Here is a 24,445-nt window from a genome sequence, read left to right on the forward strand (position 1 = left end):
CAGGGGCCCCTTATTTTAGGTTTAAATGAGGAATTTGCTTTAAACAAAGGTGCCACTCTGGTGGAGGATGTTGATAATGGGAGAGGCTATGCATATGTGGGGACCAGGGTATATGGGAAATCTCTTTACCCTTCTCTCAATTTTGTTGTAAACCTAAAACAGCTCTGAAACAATTGTCTTAATAAAAAAAATTAATAAAAGGTGTTTAAAGATGGGCAAAGAACTTGAATATATATCTCTTCAAAGAAGATATACAAATGGCCAATAAGCACATAAAAAGATGCTCAATACGATTAATTGGTAGAGAAGTATAAATCCAAATCACAGCAGTACCGAGCTAGCTCAGTTGGTAGAACACATGACTCCTGATCTCGGGGTTATGAGTTCAAGCCCCACATTGGGTATAGAGCTTATGTAAAAAAATATATACATAAAAATAAAAAAATAAAAATAAATAGGGGCACCTGGGTGGCATAGTAAGTTAAGCATCTGAATCTTAGTTTCAGCTAAGGTCATGATCTCAAAGTCATGAGATTAAGCCCCATATCAAGCTCCATGCTCAGCGCAGAGTCTGCCTAGGATTCTCTCTTCTGGGGCGCCTGGGTGGCACAGCGGTTAAGCTTCTGCCTTCAGCTCAGGGCGTGATCCCGGCGATCTGGGATCGAGCCCCACATCAGGCTCTTCTGGTATGAGCCTGCTTCTTCCTCTCCCACTCCCCCTGCTTGTGTTCCCTCTCTCGCTGGCTGTCTCTATCTCTGTCAAATAAATAAAAAAAATCTTTAAAAAAAAAAAAAAAAAGGATTCTCTCTTCTTTTCCCTCTGCCCCTCTGGCTTGTGCTCTCTGTCTCTCTCTCTCAAATAAATAAATAAATCTTTAAAAAAAAATAAAATCAAACCACAATGAGAGACCACACTCACAGGATAACGATCAAAACAGAAAATGACAAAAAAAATTTTTTTAAAGATTTTATTTATTTATTCGACAGAGATAGAGACAGCCAGTGAGAGAGGGAACACAAGCAGGGGGAGTGGGAGAGGAAGAAGCAGGCTCATAGCAGAAGAGCCTGATGGGCTCGATCCCATAACGCCGGGATCACGCCCTGAGCCGAAGGCAGACGCCCAACCGCTGTGCCACCCAGGCGCCCCAGAAAATGACAAATGTTGATGAGGATGTGGAGAAATTGAAACCCTTGTGCATTGCTGGTGAGAATGTAAAATAGCGCAACTGCTGTGGAAAACATTCCTCGAAAAGTTACACATAGAATTAACATATGATCCAGCAATTCCACTTTGAGGTATACAGTCAAAAGATTTGAAAGCAAGACTCAAACATATTTGTACATTGATATTTATGGCAGCATTATTCACATTAGCTGAAAAGTGGAAACAACCCAAATGTCCATCAGTGAATGAGTGGATAAACAAACTGTGGTATATACTTAAAATGGAATACTATTCAGCCTTATAGGGGAAGGAGATTCTGATACACGTTTCCACATGTGTGATCTTTGAAAGCATGCCAAGTGAAATACACCAGTCACAAGAGGACAAATATCGTATGATTCCACTCATATGAGGTAGCTAGAACAGTCAAATTCATAGAGACAGAAAGTAAAAGAGTGGTTACCAAGTCTAGGGGTACAGCTCAAGAATGGGCAGTTATTAACTAGTAGGTACAGAATTTCAGTTTGGGATGATGAGACATTGTGAAGATGAATAATGGTGATGGTTGTACCACAGTGTGAATGTACTTAATGCCACTAAACTGTACCTTTAAAAACTGGTTAAGGTACTAATTTTTTTTTTATTTACATTTGCCACAGTAAAAAATTTTGGTAAAGAGGGGCACCTGGGTGGCTCAGTCATTAAGCATCTGCCTTCGGCTCAGGTCATGATTCCAGAATCCTGGGATCGGGCCCTGCGTGGGGCTCCCTGCTCAGTGGGAAGCCTACTTCTCCCTCTCCCACTCCCCCTGCTTGTGTTCCTTCTCTCACTGTCTCTCTCTGTCAAATAAATAAAATCTTCAAAAATATATATATATTTTTTTGGTAAAGAGCTAAATGAAACCTCTTGAAGTGAAAATGTGCAATAAAAAAAGTAAAAAAATATTGGTGGATAGGTTTATCAGGTCACTATAGAAATATGGAAAGACAAAAATTAATAAATAAGGAAAAATCTGGCATTTCAAATTGGATTTCATTTGTAGAGGTGAATTTTCTAGAACTTTTAAAAGATACTATTCTACAATTTCTAAAAGCCCAGTGATTCCACACATGATAAATGAAAGAAATATGTGAAGGGAAGGAAAAATTCTCTTCTACCCTCAAGGTCTTCCAGCTGGACTAAATTAAATTTGCATGAGATATATGAACAAGAGAAAAAAACCAAAGTTTTATTATGTGCACATGGAGACCCAGTGATGCTACTGAGATTTAAAGAAATGACGGAGGCAGACAGTTTTATACTTTTTAGATAGAGACAATAAATGTGTGAGGAATTGACAAATCAAAGAAAACTTAACTTTGGGAGCTTCTGTTAGTAAGGAATTCTAAACAGAATTTGGGCTGTGGTAGTAAATTAGTAAAAAGGAAAAACGGTTATTAATACAGGCTTCTGGGCTCTTAATTTCCCATCTCTGATGATAAGGATGTGTCTTTACCTCGTGGTGCAGGGATGGTACTTTTCACATGGAAGATTTCTTTCCTGCTTTCAGAGGGACAGAAGACAGTCTGAGCGTCCTTGCATAAGGCTGTCTCTCAAGTAACTTTAAAATACCCAGTGTGCCAAAGTGGCCCATCTTGAGGCAGCCTGCCCATGGGCCCTACATACACAGCTAAATACATTATGCGAAATGCAGAGAACTACAAAGAAAATCTCAAATGCAGGCAAAGAAGAGACAGATGATCTTCAAAAGTTTAAGAGACTGACAACTGATTTCTCAACAGTGGATCTAAAAAGTGACTATCTTAAAAAAACTATACTCAGAAAAATTATTTTTTTAGGCTTCCAGATTTGTTAGATTCTATTCTATTTCATTGTTTTTTATTGAAGTATAATAAATATACAGTGTTATATTAGTTTCTGGTATACAATATGATTCAAAAGTTCTATATATTTTTTCAGTGCTCATGAAGATAAGGGTACTCTTAATCCCCTTTAACTATTTCACGCATCCCCTCACCCCCCACCCCTCTGGCAACCACCAGTTTGTTCTCTGTATTTAAGAGTCTGGTTTTGTTTGTTTGTTTGTCTCTTTTTTCTTTGTTCATTTGTTTTGTGTCTTAAACTCCACATAGGAATGAGATAATATGGTATTTATCTCTCCGGCATTTCACTTAGTCTTATAGCCTCTAGGTCCTTCCATGTTGTTGCAAATGGCAAGATTTCATTCTGTTTTATGGCCAAGCAAAGAAAAATTATTTTTATAAAGAGACCAAAATAAAAACATGCTTAAGATATTTGAGAAAATAATGCTCTGGCAAGTCCTGACTAAGGGGAATTCTCAAGGTCATACTTCGGGCTGAAAGAGTATTTCCAGACAGATGGTCTGAGATTCAACAAGGAATAAAGAAAAAAGTGGTAAATAATATGAGTAAATCTAAGGAAATGTTGGCTAAAATAACAGCAATACTAAAAATGATAATGTATTATTAAGAAAAAATATGAACAAACCATAAGAGACTCAATCTCAGGAAACAAACTGAGGTTTGCTGGAGTGGAGTGGGGTGGGAGGGATGGGGTGGCTGGGTGATTGACATTGGGGAGGGTGTGTTCTCTGGTGAGTGCTGTGAATTGTGTAAGACTGATGAATCACAGACTTGTACCCCTGAAACAAATAATACATTATATGTTAATAAAAATAAAAAATATTTTTTTAAAAGAAAAGAAAAAATATGGAACTAAAATGAGTTACATAAGAGTAACTTATGGTCTGAATGTTTGTTCCCCCTCCCCCAAAATTCATGTTGAAATATGATCCCCAATGTGATGGCATTTGGAGGTGAAGTCTTTGGGAGGTAATCAGGTCATGAGGGTGGGCCCTCATGAATGGAATTACTGCCCACATAAGAAGAGGCCAGAGAGCTAGCTTGCTATCTTTCAGCCATGAAATGCTGCAAGGAGAAGGCAGCCATCTGCAACCCAGAGGAGGGCTTTCACCAGGACCCAACCGAGTTGGCACCATGATCTCAGATTTACAGCCTTTAGAACTGTGAGAAATAAATTTCTGTTGTTTATCAGCCACCCAGTCAACAGTAATTTGTTATAGCACCCAAACTAAGATAGTAACATATAAGTTGGAAAAGGGTAAATGGAATTGATGTATTATAAACATAAAACGGAAAGGACCAACAGAGAAGCACAAAATAAAATGGTAGATCTAAACCCAATATATCCGTATTTACCTACAATTTAAATGGACTCTATGCTCTAGTTAGAGACTTTTAGATTGGATTAAAAACAAAAAACCCTAACTATATGCTATTTATGAGATATGTCTAAAACTTGTAGATACAGTTGAACATAAATGGGTGGATAAGCCACAAAAGGGAAAAGGAAATTCTGCTTTTGAGTTATAAGTAACTGTGAGCTTTGAGGAGCCCTCACTATCCACAAAAAAATCCATAACAAATACAGTCTGCAAAAAAACTTGTATGTAAACTGAGGGTTGTTGGAGGGGAGGTGGGCGGGGATATGGGGTAACTGGGTGATGGGCATTAAGGATGCACGTGTGAATAGAGATTGAAAGAACGGAGGAGACATTTTTAAATGGGTTAACATACGTGTAACTGGAATCCTACAAGGTGAAGAAAGAGGGCAGAAAAAATTGAAAGAAATAATGGACAAAATCGTTCAAATTTTAAGAGAAGACGTAAAGTTAAAGAGGATTACTACTAGAAATAAAGAGGAAGATTTTATAATGATAGAAGGAGAAATTCTTCTGGAAGATATAACAAATATAGCTGTGTATTTGCATAATAATTATACTTCTAATACATAAAGCAAAATCTGACAAAATTCAAGGGATAAATAGACAAATCTGCAGTCGTAATTTGAGATTCAACACCTCTCCTCTTAGTAATTGATAGAACAGCTAGATATAAAAATTGCTAACAAAATAGAAGATTTGAACAAATCTGTCAAGTGTCCTTTGATTTTTAGAGAAATCCCATCAGTGGCAGAATGCACACTTTTTTCAAGCATTCATGAAGATACATTATATACTGGGTTATAAAACAAGTCAATATGCTTCAAAAAATCAAAATTTAACAAAGTATGTACTCTAACCAAAGAGAATTAAATTATAAATTATTAATAAGATATCTAGAAGAGTTCAAATTATTTGAAAATTAAGCAGCATCCTTCCAAATAATTACAATGGCAGTAAAAAATTACAAAAGAGTTAGAAATATTTTAAATTGAATGATAATAAAGGTACAGGATACCGAAATTTGTATGGTGCAGCTAAAGAATTTTTTGTAAAGGGGAAATATATAGCCATCAGTGGTCATATTAGAAAATAAGAGTTCATAGTCAGTGATCTAAGCTTCCACCTTAAAGTAGAAAAAAAAAGGGGGCACCTGGGTGGCTCGCGTTAAGCGTCTGCCTTCAGCTCAGGGCATGATCCTGGCGTTCTGGGATCGAGCCCCACATCAGGCTCCCCTGCTGGGAGCCTGCTTCTTCCTCTCCCACTCCCCCTGCTTGTTTTCCCTCTCTCTCTGGCTGTCTTTCTCTGTCAAATAAATAAATAAAATCTTTAAAAATAATAATAATAAAGTAGAAAAAAAAAAGCTGAGCAAAATACAATAGAGAGGACCCTCATTTAAAATGTTCATATCACCTGTCAAGAGTTCCCCTTTTACATTGCTAGTATTGGTTTTTTGTGCTTTTTCACTTTTTGTTTTTTGATCAGTCTTGGTAAATGTTTATAAGTGTTTATCAATTTCATTAATCTTCTCTAAGAATCAGCTTTTCTCATTGTTGATCCTATTATATATTCACTTTTCATTGCACCATTTTCTATTTTCAGTCTTTCTATCTTTATTTTGATTTTTTTTTTTTTTGCCACTTATGTTGATTTTCTGAGATTTTCCGACTTCCTTGGTTGGATTCTTAATATATAAACCTTTTTTATTTTATATAAATATCAAATTAAGGGTATAAAATTTCTTTTATGAACTGCTTTAGTTGCAGTGCACATATTTTTGATATGTGGCTTTATTGTTATCATTCAATTCCTAATGCTTTTTAATTCCCATTGTGATTTTTTCTCTGACCCATGAGTTATTTAGAAAGTGTTTTCTTAAATTCCAAATATATGATGATCTCCTAGTTATCATATTCTTAACAATTTCTCTCTTTGGTCACTGTGCTCAGATCTGTGAGCCTTTATTCAATTTCTCAGCTTCTTGGCCTCTTCCAGAATTAGTAGTTGGTCCAAGGGGAATGGCCCCAAACACAGAACTCCTCACTAGGTCTCTTTCTCCTCTAAGATCTTCTCCTGATAATGCTCTTCACTGCCTTGTTGATTCTCCAGTGCTTTCAAATTTTACTAGATGTTCTCAGCAAAAGGCTTGATTCAAATTACTGAGTCTACCATTACCAAGTGCAGAACTCCTACTGATGCTGATTTTTTTTATTGTTGTGTGACATATAGACAGAATAGGGATTGGAAGATCTCATGGAGAGACCAGTAAAAGACAAAGAGTAGATAGAAAAACAAAACTTCGGCCAAAGAATAAAATGAAGAGGACAAATAAGATGATACTTGTATTTGTGATTTATTTTTACATGAAAAATCACCACAAACTTGGTGGCTGGGGTCAGCCAAAGCTAGGGTCTCATTTGAAGGCACAACAGAGGAAGGATCCACTTCTAAGTTCGCTTACATGGTATTTGGCAGAATTCAGTTCTTTTGGGGCTATTTGACTACGGACCTCAATGTCTAGCTGATTTTGGGGTATGCATAGTCACATAGTTCTCTCCATAGGGCACCTCACAATATGGCGGCTTGCTTTATCAAAGCCAGCCAGGTGAGAAGCATGCTGGCAAGATGGAGTTATAACATGGAGTATAATCACAGAAATGACATTTCTTCATCTTTGCAATGTTCTTTTGGTTAGAAGCATATCACAGTTCCCACCCATAATCAAGGAGAGGAAGCTATGATGTGATGTGAATACCAGAATGTGGAGCTCATTCAAGGTCATGAAATACTTTGCCACAGTATTCCTTCATGTATATAAAGTTCTCTCTTTTTCTGGAAATATCAGAGAAAATGGACAGCAGACTAGAAAGAAAAGAGTTAATATATTACAACCTCTGGAAAAGTGGCAAATAAAATATCAAAGTCTAAGTTACAAGGAAAAGATTAACTTTCACAGAAAGAAACTACGATTAGACAGAATTTAAACTATGGAAAAATTCCTAGCCTCTTCTTTTTTTAAGATTTTATTTATTTATGTGACAGAGAGACAGCCAGCGAGAGAGGGAACACAGGAGGGGGAGTGGGAGAGGAAGAAGCAGGCTCCCAGCGGAGGAGCCTGATGTGGGACTCGATCCCAGAACGCCGGGATCACGCCCTGAGTCCTAGCCTCTTCTAACATTTAGCCTGGGAGTAGGAGCCCTTGAAGCTGTACAGTTGGAAAAGAGATGCATGTTCACGTGGAGGTCTTAAATTCCTATGTAGAAAAACAAAACAGTATTTGTGCATGATGTGAATTGGTTTTGGCCTCTATAGTCATCAGAGAATTTTCCATGATTTATGAGTTTACTTCATTAATATTTGATATATGTGTTCCAAATTGATTTTTTATTAAACATCTCAGGGTAACTTTGAGGGTAGAAGATGTATCCTATTTATTGAAGTATATATACCACTAGTGCTGGGAAGTGAGGAAAAAGTAGGCCTTTCTTCTAGTCTTTGAAACTAATTATCTAGTTATCATAGAGCTCATGAACAATTGCATAGTCGAAAATGCTATATATCAATTTCACATACACATATTAAAATGCATAACTATGTTAATAGATTTTCTATTTTTTTAATAGGATCCAAATGAAGATACAGAATGGAATGAAATTTTAAGAGATTTTGGCATTCTTCCTCCAAAAGAAGAGCCAAAAGATGAAATTGAAGAAATGGTTTTACGTTTACAGAAAGAAGCAATGGGTACAGTTATGCATTTAGTGGGCTGGATGAAGGAGATAATGATAGTGAAAATTTATTTCATAAACTTAGAGGGAGAAAGGACATTAGAAATCCCACCCATATTTTTGAAATTAGGATGCTGACACGTAAAATTTTTAATTGATGTGTCAAATGTCACAAGCTAGTTAGTAGCAGAGCTGAAATGTCCTGGTATCTAATCTAGTGAGCCTTTTCTCTGCCATATTGCTCTACCTCGTGATTATCTTCTATTTTGATCATTTATATAGTTTGTTTCATTTGTCAAGATTTTCAGGTACTTGGGGAATCTAAATTAATCGGGTCTAATTGATGTTCACATCTACTTTAAATGTAGCTTGATAGTTCTGTGAACTTGGAGGGAAACTCACACTTTAAACAAACCTGAATCAGTCAGCCACAAAATAGATTTATATACTGGAGAACCTGGAACATTAAAGATATTCTTTATCTCCATTTACCTATATATTGTTTTTTTCTAGCCATGTATTTAAAAATTGTTTTTAAATAATTCAGTTATCTAAAATTTATTTTGTTTTAGTTAAACCATATGAAAAGATGACTCTTGCACAGCTGAAGGAAGCTGAAGATGAATTTGATGAAGAAGATATGAGAGCTATTGAAATATATAGGTACAGTGATTTATTTGGGCAACTTATGAGTTTTTGAATGGAGAAGTATTATAAGAATGAAACAAAAAAAGCGCTATTTTTTCCTACAAAATAGATTTTTAAAAGAACAAAACTAGTTTTTAAGAACATTTTAGTTTTTTTAAAGATTTTATTCATTTATTTGAGAGAGAGAGCACGCAAGCATGAGCAGGGGGAAGGGCAAAGGAAGAGGGAGACACAGACTCCTCACTGAGCAGGGAGCCTGATGGGGGGTCCTTAATCCAAGGACCCGGGGATGATGACCTGAGCCAAAGGCAGATGCTTAACTGACTGAGCCACACAGGCGCCCCAGGAACATTTTAGTTTTTTGTTTGTTTGTTTGTTTTAAGTAAGCTCTACACCCAACATGAGGCTTGAACTCACAACCCTGAGATCAAAAGTCACATGCTCTACCAACTGAGCCAGCCAGGTGCCCCTTTAAGAACCTTTTAAAACCAACTCACTTTATATAAGATGAAAATTTTTTTCTTGAATATTTTTCCTTTGCTTAAGTAAAAAACTATCCGGGGCGCCTGGGTGGCACAGCGGTTAAGCGTCTGCCTTCGGCTCAGGGCGTGATCCCAGCGTTATGGGATCGAGCCCCACATCAGGCTCCTCCACTGGGAGCCTGCTTCTTCCTTTCCCACTCCCCCTGCTTGTGTTCCCTCTCTCGCTGGCTGTCTCTATCTCTGTCGAATAAATAAATAAAATCTTCAAAAAAAAAAAAAAGTAAAAACTCTCCAATAATACACGGTGAAACTTCATCAAGTTACATATAAGTAAAGTAGAAAATATCAATAAAAGACAAATAAGAGCCACAGTTTTCCTTCTAAGATAATGTCTATCATTTAATAAATAATTATGTACCAGTCATAGACAAACTCTTTCAAAAATTAGAAAAGGTACATATATCTCCCAACTTATCCTGATACTGAAGCCAGATAAAGAAATTTTAAAAACAGAATGTCACAAAAATATCTCTTATGAACATAAGCACAAAATTTTTAAACAAAGTATTAGCAAGTTAGGTTCAGCAATTAAAAAAGAAGAACAGTACATCCTAATCAAGTGGGATTGGCCCCAAGAATGCTTTGTTTTAACATGAAAATGAAAAAAAAAAACAAAACACCAACAACAGTGAATTGGGTTAGAAGCAGCAATAGTCTGGTAGCAATGAGTACACCTAGCTCTTAGCTCTTGTTTTATGATGCTTATTCTTTAATAACAGGAACCAGTGCTCCTTGGAGAACACTGTGTGAATTGGGAAAGTACAATATGAGTTTGGAGCATCTTGTGGTACCAGAAAGTAAAGAAGTACTAAAGAAAAAATGTGTTTTAAAGGTATAGGAGCCAAACTAAAGATTGGAGAATGGCCAGAGTTGGAACAACTTGAACAGCAAAATAAATAATCATAATACTGGATGAGAAAATAAATATCCAGGAGTCCCTAGTGATATAAATAAATAACTTAATACATGAACAAAATCAGAGAAAATAACACCTCTTCCTCCTGAAAATTCCAATATATGTGTTAGATGGAATGAGGAAAAAAGAAGAATCACCATCAGGGTACCTGGGTGGCTCAGCTGGTTAAGTGTCTGCCTTTGGCTCAGGTCATGATCTGAGTCAGGGTCCTGGGATTGAGCCTCACCTCAGGCTCTCTGCTCACAGGGGAGTCTGCTTCTCTTTCTCTCTCCCTCTGCCCCTCCCCCCAGCTCGTGTTCACTCTGTCTCTCTCAAATTAATAAATAAAATCTTAGAGCAAAAAAAAAAGGAAAGAAAAATCACCATCAGAACACCAAATAATAATCCCCCATGGGCCAGCTCTACTGACAGATGCTGAAATGAGTGGGGAAGTTTAAACAGAAGCAGGATATTTTCATAATCATATTTCCCCCCAAATATTTAGTAATTACGAGGAAATAGTAAGTTTACAGTGTAGAGTTTTGGCAGATCCCATCTTATGGAAGTGACCAAGGTTAACGAGACCAATAACGTATGTTGACATCCAGTAACCCCTGATAGGATGCACTGAGGAGGACATATTACCTCTGTAGTATCCTTGCCGATAATTCATAATCTCTGTCAAATTATAAAAATACATGAGAGAAACCCAAGGTTGAGAGACTTTCAGAAAACAGCTGATCAGGTTGACATCAGGAAAGATGGCAGAGTAGAAAGCTCCAGGAATCCATATGTCCACCTAGATAACTATTATACTGGTAGAGACTGTCTCAAGCAACAGCTTTGGATTTCCGGAGTCTATTTGAATGCTTGCAGCTTCTAAGATAAAGTTTAGCTGGTAAGTTGTAGTTAATATTGGTAGATGTCAGTCCTCAGTGTGGTAATAGCTATCCATCCCTTATCCCCAGCCCCATGGTAGGCAACTGTTTGGACAGCAACCTGTGTTTCTGGCACAGCGTGCTGGAGCCAGAGTGGACAATAAAGACTTTGTCCTCAATATCCAGGTTGTGTGTTCTGATTATAAGTTGTTGCTTCTGAATGTGGAGGTATAGGCACAAAGAGTGGTTGCCATGGTGTCAACTTTCACTGGCTCAGGTGGCTTCCAGAGGATTTAAAGGAGCCACATCTGTTAGTTTGTTTGCTTCTTTTTTGGAGATTCAAGAACTACCATATGAATGAAGGAATTTAGAAAGCCCTGGGAAAATGAAAGCTCAGAGGAGACCTGAGGCAACCTTAATGCTTTTATCTCAGGCTGATCTCTGGCACAGATGCACCATACAATAATAAAAGAAATCATAGGAGGCGGGGATCTGCTTTCTAGAGTTACCACATTATAAGAATCCAGTGTTCTTTTCAACAAAAAAATCACAAGACATACAAAGAAACAGAAAAATATGGCCCATTCAAGGAATGAAATAAATCGATACAAAATATACCTGAGGAAGCCCAGATGTCAGAGTTATTAGACAAAGATGTTAAGCCAGCTAAGTTAAAGTTGCTTAAAGAGCTAAAGGAAGACATGGACAAAGACAGGATCATACGAACAAAGTGAGAATAACAATAAAGAGATAGAAATTATAAAAAAGAATGAAAAAGATATTCTGAAACTAAAAAGTACAGTAAAAATTGAAGTGAAATATATATGAGGGCTTCAGAAGCAGATTTGAACAAGCTGAAGAAAAAAATCAGCAAATTTGAAGATAAGACAATTGAAATATTGAGTCTGAGGACCAGAAGGATAAAAGAATGAAGAAAAGTGAACAGAGCCTAATTGGCCTTATCCTACACTAAGTGAGCCAACTTATAGAGCGTAAGAATCTCAGCAGACGAAAAGAGAAAGGAGCAGAGAGAATATTGGAAGAAATAATGTCTGAAAGCATCCCAAATTTGAGAAGAGACTATAAATCTATAAATCCAAGATGCTCAATGAATTTCAGGTAGGATAAACTGAAAGAGACCCACCCAAAGACACATCATAATCAACTTAAAAAAAAATAAAAACAGAAACTTGAAATCAGTGAGAGAGAAGCGACTTGTCACATACAAGGGACTTATAAAAACTGTCCGTCAATTTCTCATCAGGAATCTTGGAGACCAGAAGGCAGTGAGTTGATGTATTTCAAGTGCTGCAAACCACCACCACCACCACCACCAACACACACACACACACACACACACACACACACACACACACACACCTGTCAACCGAGAATTATTCATTTGGCAAAACTATGCTAGAAGAATGAAGGAGAAATGAAGATATTCCTAGGTAAAAGCTAAGTGAGTTTGTTACTACTAGAATGGCCCTAAAAAATTAGCTAAAGGGGTCCTTCCTGCTGAAATTAATGGGCACTAGACAGTAACTCAAAGCCTTCTGAAGAAGTAAGTAAGATAGGTAAAGATAACTACATAAGTAAATATAAAAGAACTACTCAACTTTGGTTCTTAACTCTGTTTTTACCTGTAAGATTTAAAAGGCAAATATATAAAACAACAATTATAAGTTGATGTTAATGGACAGACAATATATAACAATGTAGTCTGTAATAATAACAGTATAAAAGGGGAAGGATGGAGGTGTATACCAGCAGAGTGTTTGTGTGGTATTGAAACTAAGTTGGTATTATTCACGGTAGGTCATTATAAGATAGTAATTTTATTTTATTTTATTTTATTATTTATTTATTTGACAGAGATAGAGACAGCCAGCGAGAGAGGGAACACAAGCAGGGGGAGCGGGAGAGAAGAAGCAGGCTCATAGCTGAAGAGCCTGATGTGGGGCTCGATCCCATAATGCCGAGATCACGCCCTGAGCCGAAGGCAGGCGCTTAACCGCTGTGCCACCCAGGCGCCCCTATAAGATAGTAATTTTAATCCTTAAGGTAACCACTAAGAAAAAACTAAAAGAATAAAGAAAAAAAAAAAGGAAAGAAAAGAAGCAAATTAAAATGGCACATTATAAAAACCAACTAAATACCAAAAAAAAAAAAAAAAAAAACAGTGATGGGAGAATTACCGGAAAAAAGCACATAAAAAGCACAAAAAAGAGTTAAATGGCAGAAGTTAAGTCTGAACAAGGGATCTTCGTGGGTGGGGGCAGCCTAATTCCTTATGTGGTTATTTTGCTAGTAGCTGTGTCATACAGCTGGCAATATATTTTTCAAGATGGATATCTTTTGAAATGGATGCCTCAACGATCAGAAGCTTCATGTCAGGCACTTAACACTGCATGGTTTAAGTGTATTTTAGATTAATCCAATTGATCTCCAATTACGAGTGGAAATTGGCAAAATGAAAACAAAGAAACATAATCCATGTCCTGAAAACCAAAGAAATCTTGAGAAAGAACAAAGTTGGAGGACTCAAACTTCATGATTTTAAAACTTATTACAAAGTGACAGTAATCAAAACAATGTAGCAGTGACATAAGGATAGACTTACAGACCAATAGAATAGAATAGGAAGCCTAGAAAGAAATCCTCACATAAATATATATAGTCAAATGATTTTCAACAAGGTACCAAAACCATTCGATTTTTTCAACAAATGGTACTGGGAAAACTGGATTTCTACATGTAGAAGAATAAAGTTGGACTCCTACTTTATATCATAAACAAAAAATAAAGTGGATCAAAGACCTAAATGTAAGAATTAAAACTATATGGGGTGCCTGGGTGGCTCAGTCCTTAAGCATCTGCCTTCAGCCCAGGGCATGATCCCAGGGTCCTGGGATCGAGCCCTGCATTGGGCTCCCTGCTCCGCTGGGAAGCCTGCTTTTCCCTCTCCCACTCCCCCTGCTTGTGTTCCCTCTCTCACTGGCTGTCTCTCACTGTCAAATAAATAAATAAAATCTTAAAAAAAAAAAAAGAATTAAAACCATAAAACTCTGAAGAAAACATGGAGGGGGAGGAATGTCCATGACATTGGATTTGGCAATGATTTCTTGGAAATGACACCAAAAGCACAGGCAAAAAAAGAAAAAAATAGATAAGCTGGACTTTATAAAAATTTAAAACTTTTGTGCAAAGGACACTATTAAGAGAGTGAAAAGATAACCCACAGAATGGGAGAAGATATTTGCAAATTGTATATATGATATGGGATTACTAACCAGAATATATAAAGAATTCCTAGAACTCAACAACAAAAGACAACACAATTTAAAAACATGTAGAGGACTTGAATAGACATTTCTCCAAAGCAGATATGCAAATGGAAAATAAGTACATGAAAAGATGATCGACTTAATTAGTCATTAGGGAAATGCAAATCAAAACCGTGAGATTCCACTTCATTCTCACTAGGCTGGTTATAATAGAAGACAGAGTTGGTGAGCACGTGGAAAAATTGGAACCCTCAGACATTGCTGGTGGGAATGTAAAATGGTGCACTGCTTTGAAAAACAGTCCGGATTTCCTCAAATGTTAAACATAGAATTACCATATGATCCAGAAATTACTCTGGGATAGATAGATACAGAACACATAAATGTACATGAACGTTCATAGCAGCATTATTTATAATAGTCAAAAAGTACAAAGAACTCGAATGTCCATCAACTAACTGGGTAGTAGAAAGACAAAGTGCGGTGTATCCATACGATGGAATTTTATTCAGCCATGTAAAGAATGGTGGTACTGATCCATGCTACAACATGATTGAACCTCGAAAATACTATGCTAAGTGAAAGTAACCAGTGACAGAGGCCACATTTTATATGATTCCATTTATACGAAATGCCCCAGGACAGGAAAATCTGTAAAGACAGAAAGTAGATTATTAACTACTAGGGTCTATGATGAGGGAATAGGGAATAACTGTAGACTGGATTTCTTTGGGGCAGTAAAAATATTCTAGAATTAGTGATAATGGATGCACAACTTTCTGAATATTTTAAAAATCACTGAATTGGGGGCGCCTGGGTGGCTCAGTCCGTTGAGCATCTGACTCTTGACTTTGTCTCAGATCATGGTCTTAGGGTCGTAAGAGGGAGCCCCACTTGGGGCTCTGCTCTGCGCTCAGCAGGGAGTTGGCTTCTCCATCTCCGTCTTCCTCTCCCTCTGCCCCTTCCCCTGCTTGAGCTTTCTCTTTCTTGCTCTCTAAAATCAATTAGTAATCAATATTTTTTAAAAATCACTAACTTGTAAACTTTAAGTAGTTGAATTTTATTGTGCAGGCATGCCTCACTTCCCTTTATTGCATTTTGTAGATATTGTGCTTTTTACAAACTGGAAGTTTGTGGCAACCCTGCCTTGAGCAAGGCTTTGGTGCCATTTTTCTAAAGCATTTGCTCACTTCAGGACTGTCACATTTTTGTAATTCTCACAATATTTCAAGCTTTTTTATTATTATTAAGCTTGTTATGGTGATCTGTGATCAGTGAGTATGACTCTCTGAAAGCTCAGTGATGGTTAGCATTATTTTTGCAATAAAGTATTTCCTTATTTGCTATTTGTTTGTATTTTATGAAGGTATGTACATTGTTGTTTTTATTTGTTTTTTAAGATAGGCTTGAAATTTTTTTTAAAGATTTTGTTTATTAATTTGTTTATTTGACAGAGAAAGAGAGAGAGTGAGTACAAGCAGGGGGAGCAGCTGAGGGAGAGGAAGAGGCAGGCTCCCCCCTGCACAGGGAGCCTGATGCGGGGCTCCATCCCAGGACCCTGGGATCATGACCTGAACCGAAGGCAGACATTTAACTCACTGAGCCACCCAGGTGCCCTACATTGTTGTTTTTAGCCATAATGCTATTGCACTCCTAACAGACTACAGCATAGTGTAAACATAACTTTTATACACACTGGGAAACCAAAAAATTCATTTGACTCTATTGTGATATTCACTTTATTGAGATGGTCTGGAACTGAACTCACAATATCTTCAAGGCATGCTAATATATGAATTATATTACAATTAAAATGTAAAGATCATGGAGGAACTGAAATCTTCACATGACCACTCTGGAAAACATTTTGGCAGTTTCTTACTAAGTTATGTATACATTTAACATATAAACCAGCAATCACATTCCTGAGAGAATTGAAGATATATGTCAATAACAAAGAACTGTACATGAATATTCATAACAGCTAAAAACAAAACAACCTAAAAGTTCATCGATATGATGAATACATGAGAAGTGAATAAAGAAACAAATTGTAGTATATTCATGAAATGGAATACTACTCTGTGAGAATAGAAAGCAAACTACTGATACATAGAATAACTTTGATGAAATTCAAAAGCATTATACTAAATGAAAGAAGTCAGACCAAGAGAATATTTGATATATGATTATATGTATCATTTAAAAATATGATTTTTTGATGAAAATATAAATTGCCAAAATTTACTCAATATGAGATAGAAAAGCATAAGAGAGAAGACAGACTGCTTCCTAAAATTTGTTCTCTAGCTGATTTTTCTGTATTTTCAAGGCACAGATAATCTCTTATGTTTTTATAAAGATGGAAAGCTTACTAATCTATTGCATAAAACATTGTTATATTAATCGATAATATAACCCTGACTGTCACAATCAGACAAGGCTCATAAGACAGGAAATAAGACTTATGATTCTTAGGTTGGTTGGTCAAAATAACCACCCAACATTGTTAATAAAAATGTATATTTCTCATGCGAATTGACTTTTTGATAATGCATCCAGCAAAATGCAGACTGTGGGAAACCTTGGACAAGCAGTCTGGTTTCCTCCAACAACGAAATTGCTAGGGAAAAAATAGATGGAAAGGAATCTGTAGATTAAATGAGATTTAAGAGATATAACAACCATTTTTATAAATATAATTTGGATCCTCATTTGAATAAACAAACTTTTAAAAGTGGATACAGTACTCAATGCCACTGAACACTCAAAAATGGTTAACATGATAAATTGTATGAATATTTTATGTATTTTAGAATAGGATTATTTGAATAATACCTGAATATATTAAGGATTATATATACAATGTACTATATATATATATATATACACAATATATATAACTATATATAATATATAACAATAATATAAGATTATAATGTAATATATAACAATAATATATAACAATATATAACAATAATATATTATTGTTTTTGGTGTGATTATGCCATGTGAGTTAAATTTTTTAAAGTATCCTCATCTTTTGGAGATATGCAATGAAATATTTACAGATGAAAGTACATGATGTCTTATATTTGCTTCAGAATAGCCCTTGAGATGGGAAGTCAATGGGGGTAGAAATGCAAGAAGATTGGCCGTTCATACATCTGGGGGTCTCTTTACCTTTGTATATGTTACTAAGTATCCATAATATAAAGTTTAAAAATGTTCATTCCTGAGACCAGCACCAAGAGGTAAATATTCAGTGAATTTGGGTTGGATCCTAGGAAAATGCCCATCTGTGGAACCTGCTGTAGCTGAGTGATTCTCGTACAGGCTGTCCACATGCCTTCACTTGAAAAACATTGCTTTCGACCAGTCTCACTTTTGAAACATAGATGCCAAAACCTTAAATACCATATTGGCAAATAAAGCAGTGTATTAAAATAATCACATAGAGTGAATAATTGTTCATTCAAGGATTGTTCAAGGATAGCAATCCTACTGATGTAATCATTTGTGTCAGCAGAATTTATGGAGATGATGAATGCTGCTGTAACAGCAACTACAGAATCGCGGTGGTTTCAGGCGGGACAGTTCCTCACTCAGGAGGGTGCGTGTCCTCCAGCTCTCCCGAGCAGCTCTCCTCCAGCGGATGACTGGGGATTTGGGCTCTTTTCATTAGGTTCTCTTCATCATGTCGAATCCTTTCCCTCCAGGCTTGAGGACTAGGGAGATAGTGTGAGTGATAGCATAGAACATTTCAGGGGTGAGTCACAGAAATGCACATATCACTTTCACTCTTGTTCTGTTGGCCATAATCCAGGCTCCTGGGCCTAATCTAATTACAAGGGAAGCTGGCAAATGTAGTCTTCCCATGAGCCCGGGAAGAGGAAGCTGTCCCAATGGCCACCCAACGAATCTCTGCCACAGAGATTAAAGAGAGATATTATATATGGAAGGTCTTTCACTTGCATATTCCATATCAAAAGCCCAACTCTAATTGCTACCAATTTATGGCATTACTTTCGTATCTCTGTTGTTACTTGGGATCTAAGGAACAACGAACCCGTAGTCTTTGAAAAGTTGTTATTAACAAGGGACAATTCTGTTGTCATCCTGATAGTGGTGGTTTAAATAAAGCAAGTTCCTCATTTAAAGCCAAAACAAAATAACAAAAAATTTTAAGACTTTTTAAAAAAAGATTTTATCATTTATTTATTTGTTTGACAGAGAGAGGGATTGTGCAAGCAGGGGGAGCGGCAGGCAGAGGGAGAGGGAGAAGCAGGCTCCCCAGTGAGCAGGAAGCCCGATGTGGGGCTCCATCCCAGGACCCGGAGATCATGACTTGAGCTGAAGGCAGACACCCAAGGACTGAGCCACCCAGGCGCCCTGAGGAGTAAGCAGTTTTACGTTCATAGCAAAACTGAGTAGAAGGTGCAGAGATTTCCAATATACCTCCTGCCCTGGCACATGCATAGTCTCCTCCATTATCAACATCTCCCACCAGAGTGATAGATTTCCTATAATTGATGAGCCCACATCAATACATCATAATCACCCAAAGTCCAGAGTGTACATTTTTTACTAAGTTTACCCTTAGTGTGGTATTTTCTGTGAGCTTGGACAAATGCATAATGACATGTACCCATTATTATGGTATCATACAAAGTATTTTCACTGCTCTAAAAATTCTCTAGGGTCTGTCTATTTGCCAGCCTCCTCCTCTCCCGCCAATCCCTTGCAACCACTGAGCTCTCTATTGTCTCTGTAGTCTTGCCTTTTACAGATTGTTATATAATTGGGGCCATAGAGCATGCAGCCTTCTCAGATTGGTTTCTTTCACTTAGTAATATGCATTTAAGGTTCCTCTGTGTCTTTTCATGGCTTGACAGCTCATTTCTTTTTAGCACGGACTAATACTATGTTATGTGGATATACCACGGTTTATTCATTCACTTACTGAAAGACATCTTGATTGCTTCCAAGTTTTGGCAATGATAAATAATATTAGAGCTGCTATAAACACCTGTGTGCAGGTTTTTGTGTAGACATAGTTTTCACTCCTTTGGGTAGATACCAACGAGCGTGATAGATGAATCATATGGTAAGTGTATATTTAATTATACAAGAAACCTCCAAACTGTCTCCCAAAAGGTGTACATTTTGTATTCCCACTGGCAATGAATGAGAGTTCCTGTTACTCCACATCCTCTCAATCATTTGGTGTCAGTGTTCTGAATTTTGGCCCTTGTAATAGACGCGTAGTTGTCTCTTGTTTCCCTTTGCATCTCCCTGACGACATAGACGGAGAGCATCTTGTCATATGCTTACTTGTCATCAGTATATTCTTTGGTGAGTTGTCTGTTAAAGTCTTTGGCCCATTTTCAAATAAGGTAGTTTGTTTTCTTATTGTTGAGGTTTTAGAGTTCTTTGTATATTTTGGGTAATAGTTCTTCATCCGATGTGTCTTCTGCAAGTATTTTCTTCCAGGCTTTGCAAAGGGGATAGTCCCTATGGACAATAGCTGCTACAGTGGCTTTCTGATCCCCAGTGTAGGCTGTTAGGGGGACACATTGAAACAGTAGTTCCAGATTCCCCCGTTTCTGGATTGCAGCAGAGAAAGTTATTCCCGTGGCAGGCCAGTTTTCAATGTTGTTTTGGGAGTCATTCCTGGTAGCTCAGCCTAGAGTCTTCATCTTTACATCAAGTATATAAAACACTTAATCTCCTAGATTAAGCCTGTTTAAAATAGCTGGAGGGCTTTCTGGTTTTGTGACTGAATCCCAATTGATAATGATTGCTAGGTGAAAAATGCTGGCCATTGAACACTATGTCCCTTTCTGATGGCAAAACTAACTCGAGTGTTTGTGACTCTCCCTGCCCAGTCCACTGAAATAACAAAGAAAAATGAGAAAGTGCAGGAGTAGAGGACGAAGAGAAGTAGTTGACAGTCACACTATTAAGTAGGGTGTGGTACCATCACTGGAACAAAAACGTTTTGAAATTTTTGGTAGGTATAGCTGGTGAGGTGGTTAGGTCGAATTGGAGGAATTAATGATAGTGATGCTAAGTACTCAGAGTAAACAAAACAGGGCTCCGGAACAATTTTTGGAGTAACCGTAAGTTCTGAATATCTGGATCAATAGAGGGAAACTTGAAGGACCTCAGTTTGAAAGTTGTGAAAAGGCGCTAGATTTGGATTCCTATTCTTGGCGTTCTCCTCTAGTCTTCATTTTGCTTGGCTTACTGGTTATGTAAAGTGAGTGATTTTACCTGACCTGTTTCTAATACATGAAATAAGGACAGAGTGTTCTAAAATATGCCCAGGATTTTGTGTTTATTCGGGTATGGTCATGCCAACAGAACGGGAGATCATTGCCATTGCAAAGACAGGTTATTACTCTGTTCTCAAGAGTAGCGGGCATGCCCTGCAATGCAGGGCCATAGAAAAAAGCACCAGGGTTGACTAAGCGGCAGAAGTGAGGTGACAGTATGGACACAACTCTTCATTGCGATTTCCGTGGAAAAGGCAAGCTATGCAGGGTGAGCAGATTTAGGATGGGCTAGTTCACGTAATTTTGGCAGGCTCTGGGCTGTAGGAGCTGTCCCCAGTCGTCTGATTCCTGGTGCAGGAATGGTTAGGGAATAGGAATAGTGAGACTCAGGCCAATAAAGGAGGTGGTTGAGGGACTGGGCTCTGGATTGGTTGGTTTGCTTTTAAGCAATGTGCTCTGCAGTGGTTATTTGCTACCTTTAGAAATTACCTAGTCCTAGGAGAGGCAGTCTGTCCAGGATCAGTAAGGTCCCAGATGCCAGAACATCAATACAGAAAATAAGAAAACAGGGGGCCTGGCTGGCTCAGTCAGTAGGGCACGTGACTCTTGATCTTGGGGTTGAGTTTGAGCCCCGTGTTGGCCATAGAGATTAAAATTTTTTTAATTATGCAGAAAATAAGAAAATATAGTTAATATGCAGAGAAAGAATGGAGCATGTACTCCCAGATAACTTAGAGATATAGACTCAGTTAACTATTAAGAAACTTGCAGATGTGTTAGAAACCATTTGAATTTGCTTCATGAATCCAAGCATTCAACAGCTAAATCAAAACATGCAAATTTTGAGTTGTTTAACAAAGTTTCAAAGTTCTCTATGGATGAATAACTAGGTAACATTTATTGAGCGTTCATTGTGTACTAGGCACCATCCTAAGAAATCTACATGTAATATCTCCTTTTATCCCCAACATGTTGATCTTATGCAAGTAGGTATTAATATTATTTCCATTCACAGTTGGGGAACTGAAGCTTAGAGAGATTAAATCACTTGTCTGAATTCATGCTGCTCCCAAGTGTGAGCTGGCATTTAAACCCAGTTTAGTCTGACCTTAGAGTAATCACTCTTCTCTACCACTTCTCTTCCTGCAATAAATTTATAACAAGTAATTACACATATTTGCAAAGGCTTTGGACTGAAGGTCAGCTTAGCATGATTGTTAAGAGCACGTAAACTGGATAATAATAGTACTAACTTGATGAAGTTCAGTTAGTTAATGTAACGCACTTAAAACAGTGCTTGGCAACATAGTAAGCACTCAATAAATGTTATTATTATGTATATTCCTTAGTAAGTCTAAGTAAGCTAAGTAACGAAGTAACTAAAACTAAGTCTTAGTAACTCAATGTCTAAATAAATTCTCTATAGTTATGATTAAGACCTAGTCTTAAATAAAAACAAATTTAAAAGTCAATAGCTAACTCCTTATTCTTTGCAATATCTGTAACACAAATGCCCATATGAAAAGAGAGAGTGGGGGGCCCCTGGGTGGCTCAGTTGGTTAAGTGTCTGCCTTTGGCTCCTGTCATGATCCCAGGGTCCCTGCTCAGCAGGGAGCCTGCTTCTCCTTCTCCTTCTGCCTTTCCCCCCAGCTTGTGCTCTCTCTCTAATAAATAAATAAAATCTTAAAAAAGAAAAAGAAAAGAGAAATTGGCATTATAAGACCATTAATAGTTTTTCTATCATTCTTTAAAGTGTTTGATATGTACTAGCATTACATTCATGGCCCTAAATTGTTACTATATACAGGGATGACCTGAAGACTATGACAATTTTCTTTTCTCATTTCATTTTTTTAATTAGAGAAAAGCGGTTACAGGAATGGAAAGCTCTTAGGAAAAAACAAAAATTTGGGGAATTAAGAGAAATTTCTGGAAATCAGTACGTGAATGAAGTCACAAATGCAGAAAAAGATGTATCAGTTATAATTCATTTATACAGATCAAGGTAATTACCATAGCATTTTTGTAAAATGTTAATATACTACTAATGTTTTAAGATATTTATGTCTGGTTTTGACGTTTTATAAAGCATATAACAAAGACTACTCAAGAAAAGAAAACATATATATATATATATATATATATATATACACACATACATATAACGTATATAATATATAAACATATAAATATAAAAAACAGAATCCAGCCAAGTAAATTTGAAGATCTAATTGGTTTTTATTAAGTGATTAATGAATCAGGCAGCATCCTATGCAGCAGGTAGAGGGGCGTTCCAAAGGAGTTGTTCAAAATGGAAGGTTTTTATAGCAAGGAGGGTGGGACAGGAAGTTATTAGTAAAAGAAAAGAAAGGATTATTTCAGGCAAGGTCACCTCTTAGGGGAAACTCCGGGGGGGGGGGGGGGTTCTTATTAGATGGATCACCTCATCTTCCTTTGGGGAATGTAGAGCTCATGTAACAGATTACCTCATTTGGTACTGACCAGAAAATTCCAGATCGATTGGTTTAAAATATCACTCCTGGAGAGGTTGAAACTGTAATTAAGTCTCTGCTGTCCTGGGGGCAAGTGACTCCACCTTGGACCTTGTGGCTTTCTTTTTAACGTATACATACATATGTGTAGCGAGCAATTGGCTTCAGGGATTTAGGTATTTTATTATGTTTTCATGTCTAATTTAAAGAACTTGTCACACTTTTTGAAGAATAGCATTCTTTCAGGGTGCCTGGCTGGCTTAGTCAGAAGAGCATTCAACTCTTGATATCAGGGTTATGAGTTTGAGCCCCGAGTTGGGTGTAGAGATTACTTAAATAAATAAATAAACTTTAAAAAGAAAAAAAAAAGAAAAAGAACACTCTTAGGCAGTTAATTTTTTTTAACTTATTATGGAAAATTTCAAACATGCAGAAAAGTAGAAAGAATGATCAAATGAACACCCTAAATGGCAGCCGGGTAGATTCAATAGTGAACATTTTGCCACTTTTGTGTGTTTTTATTTGTATGTAGGTGTGTGCATGTGTATATATTTGTAGAATCATTTCAAAGTAAATTATACACAGCATAAACCTTTATTTCTGAGTATTTCAGCATGCATCCTCAAAATACAAGGGCATTTTTCTTATAACCATAATACTGTTTTCTCACCTAACAAAATTAGTAATAATTCCAAAATTTATAATAACTGACAAAGGATCCAGTCAAAGGTTATGCAGTGCATTTGGATATATCATGTCTTTTAAGTCTCTTTTAACAGAACAATTCCCTTGTACTCCCCTATGCTCCCCAAACAGTTAATTTATAGTGCCTACTTGTACTAAGTATAGCCCAAATGTCCCCAGACCTTACCAGCCTGGTATAATTGCGTAGAGTGGACTTTTCCCCAACTCTGTGCCACAGAGACACTGCGAGCGCCCAGAGTTTCACAAATCTCTCTAGTATTAGGTCCCAGCTACTCTGCCTGGGCTCCAAGCCAGTCCAGGAACAGAAGCCATGCCAGTTTCCTCATTGTCTTCATCTCGTTCTCGGAATAAAAAATTTCTTCTCTCTTTAGGTCCTCACAGAAACTCTGCACAAAATAATTTATGCAAATTAGAGCCCCGCTGTTTACCAGCTCACTAGTTCCTCACACAAATTTTGAAAGGACACCATGTCCCATTAAAGAAGACATTTCTGTTATTGTAACTAAAATGCTTGGTAATTAATTTTTGAGGTGTTTAAAGCCTTAAAAAGAATCATTTCCCATTTT

General features: G+C 37.0%; 1 protein-coding gene and 1 non-coding gene across 2 annotated transcripts in view; one reads left to right on the forward strand and one right to left on the reverse strand.

Annotated features, from left to right (window-relative positions):
* PDCL2 (phosducin like 2) overlaps window positions 1-24,445 on the forward strand; it is a 35,277-nt gene that overhangs the window by 5,009 nt on the left and 5,823 nt on the right. Inside the window, exons 2-4 of the mRNA XM_087863930.1 lie at window positions 8,050-8,170; window positions 8,727-8,817; window positions 22,544-22,687. Coding sequence (XP_087720056.1) covers window positions 8,050-8,170; window positions 8,727-8,817; window positions 22,544-22,687 — 356 coding nt within the window. The remainder of the gene's footprint in view (window positions 1-8,049; window positions 8,171-8,726; window positions 8,818-22,543; window positions 22,688-24,445) is intronic.
* Window positions 9,195-9,267, reverse strand: TRNAK-UUU (transfer RNA lysine (anticodon UUU)). The gene has a single exon. It is a non-coding gene; the product is annotated as a tRNA-Lys (tRNA).

The sequence above is a fragment of the Ursus americanus genome, chromosome 8 (assembly GCF_024610735.1).
Source record: "Ursus americanus isolate L20-20 chromosome 8, mUrsAme1.1.p, whole genome shotgun sequence".
In the NCBI taxonomy this organism is placed as follows: Eukaryota; Metazoa; Chordata; class Mammalia; order Carnivora; family Ursidae; genus Ursus; species Ursus americanus.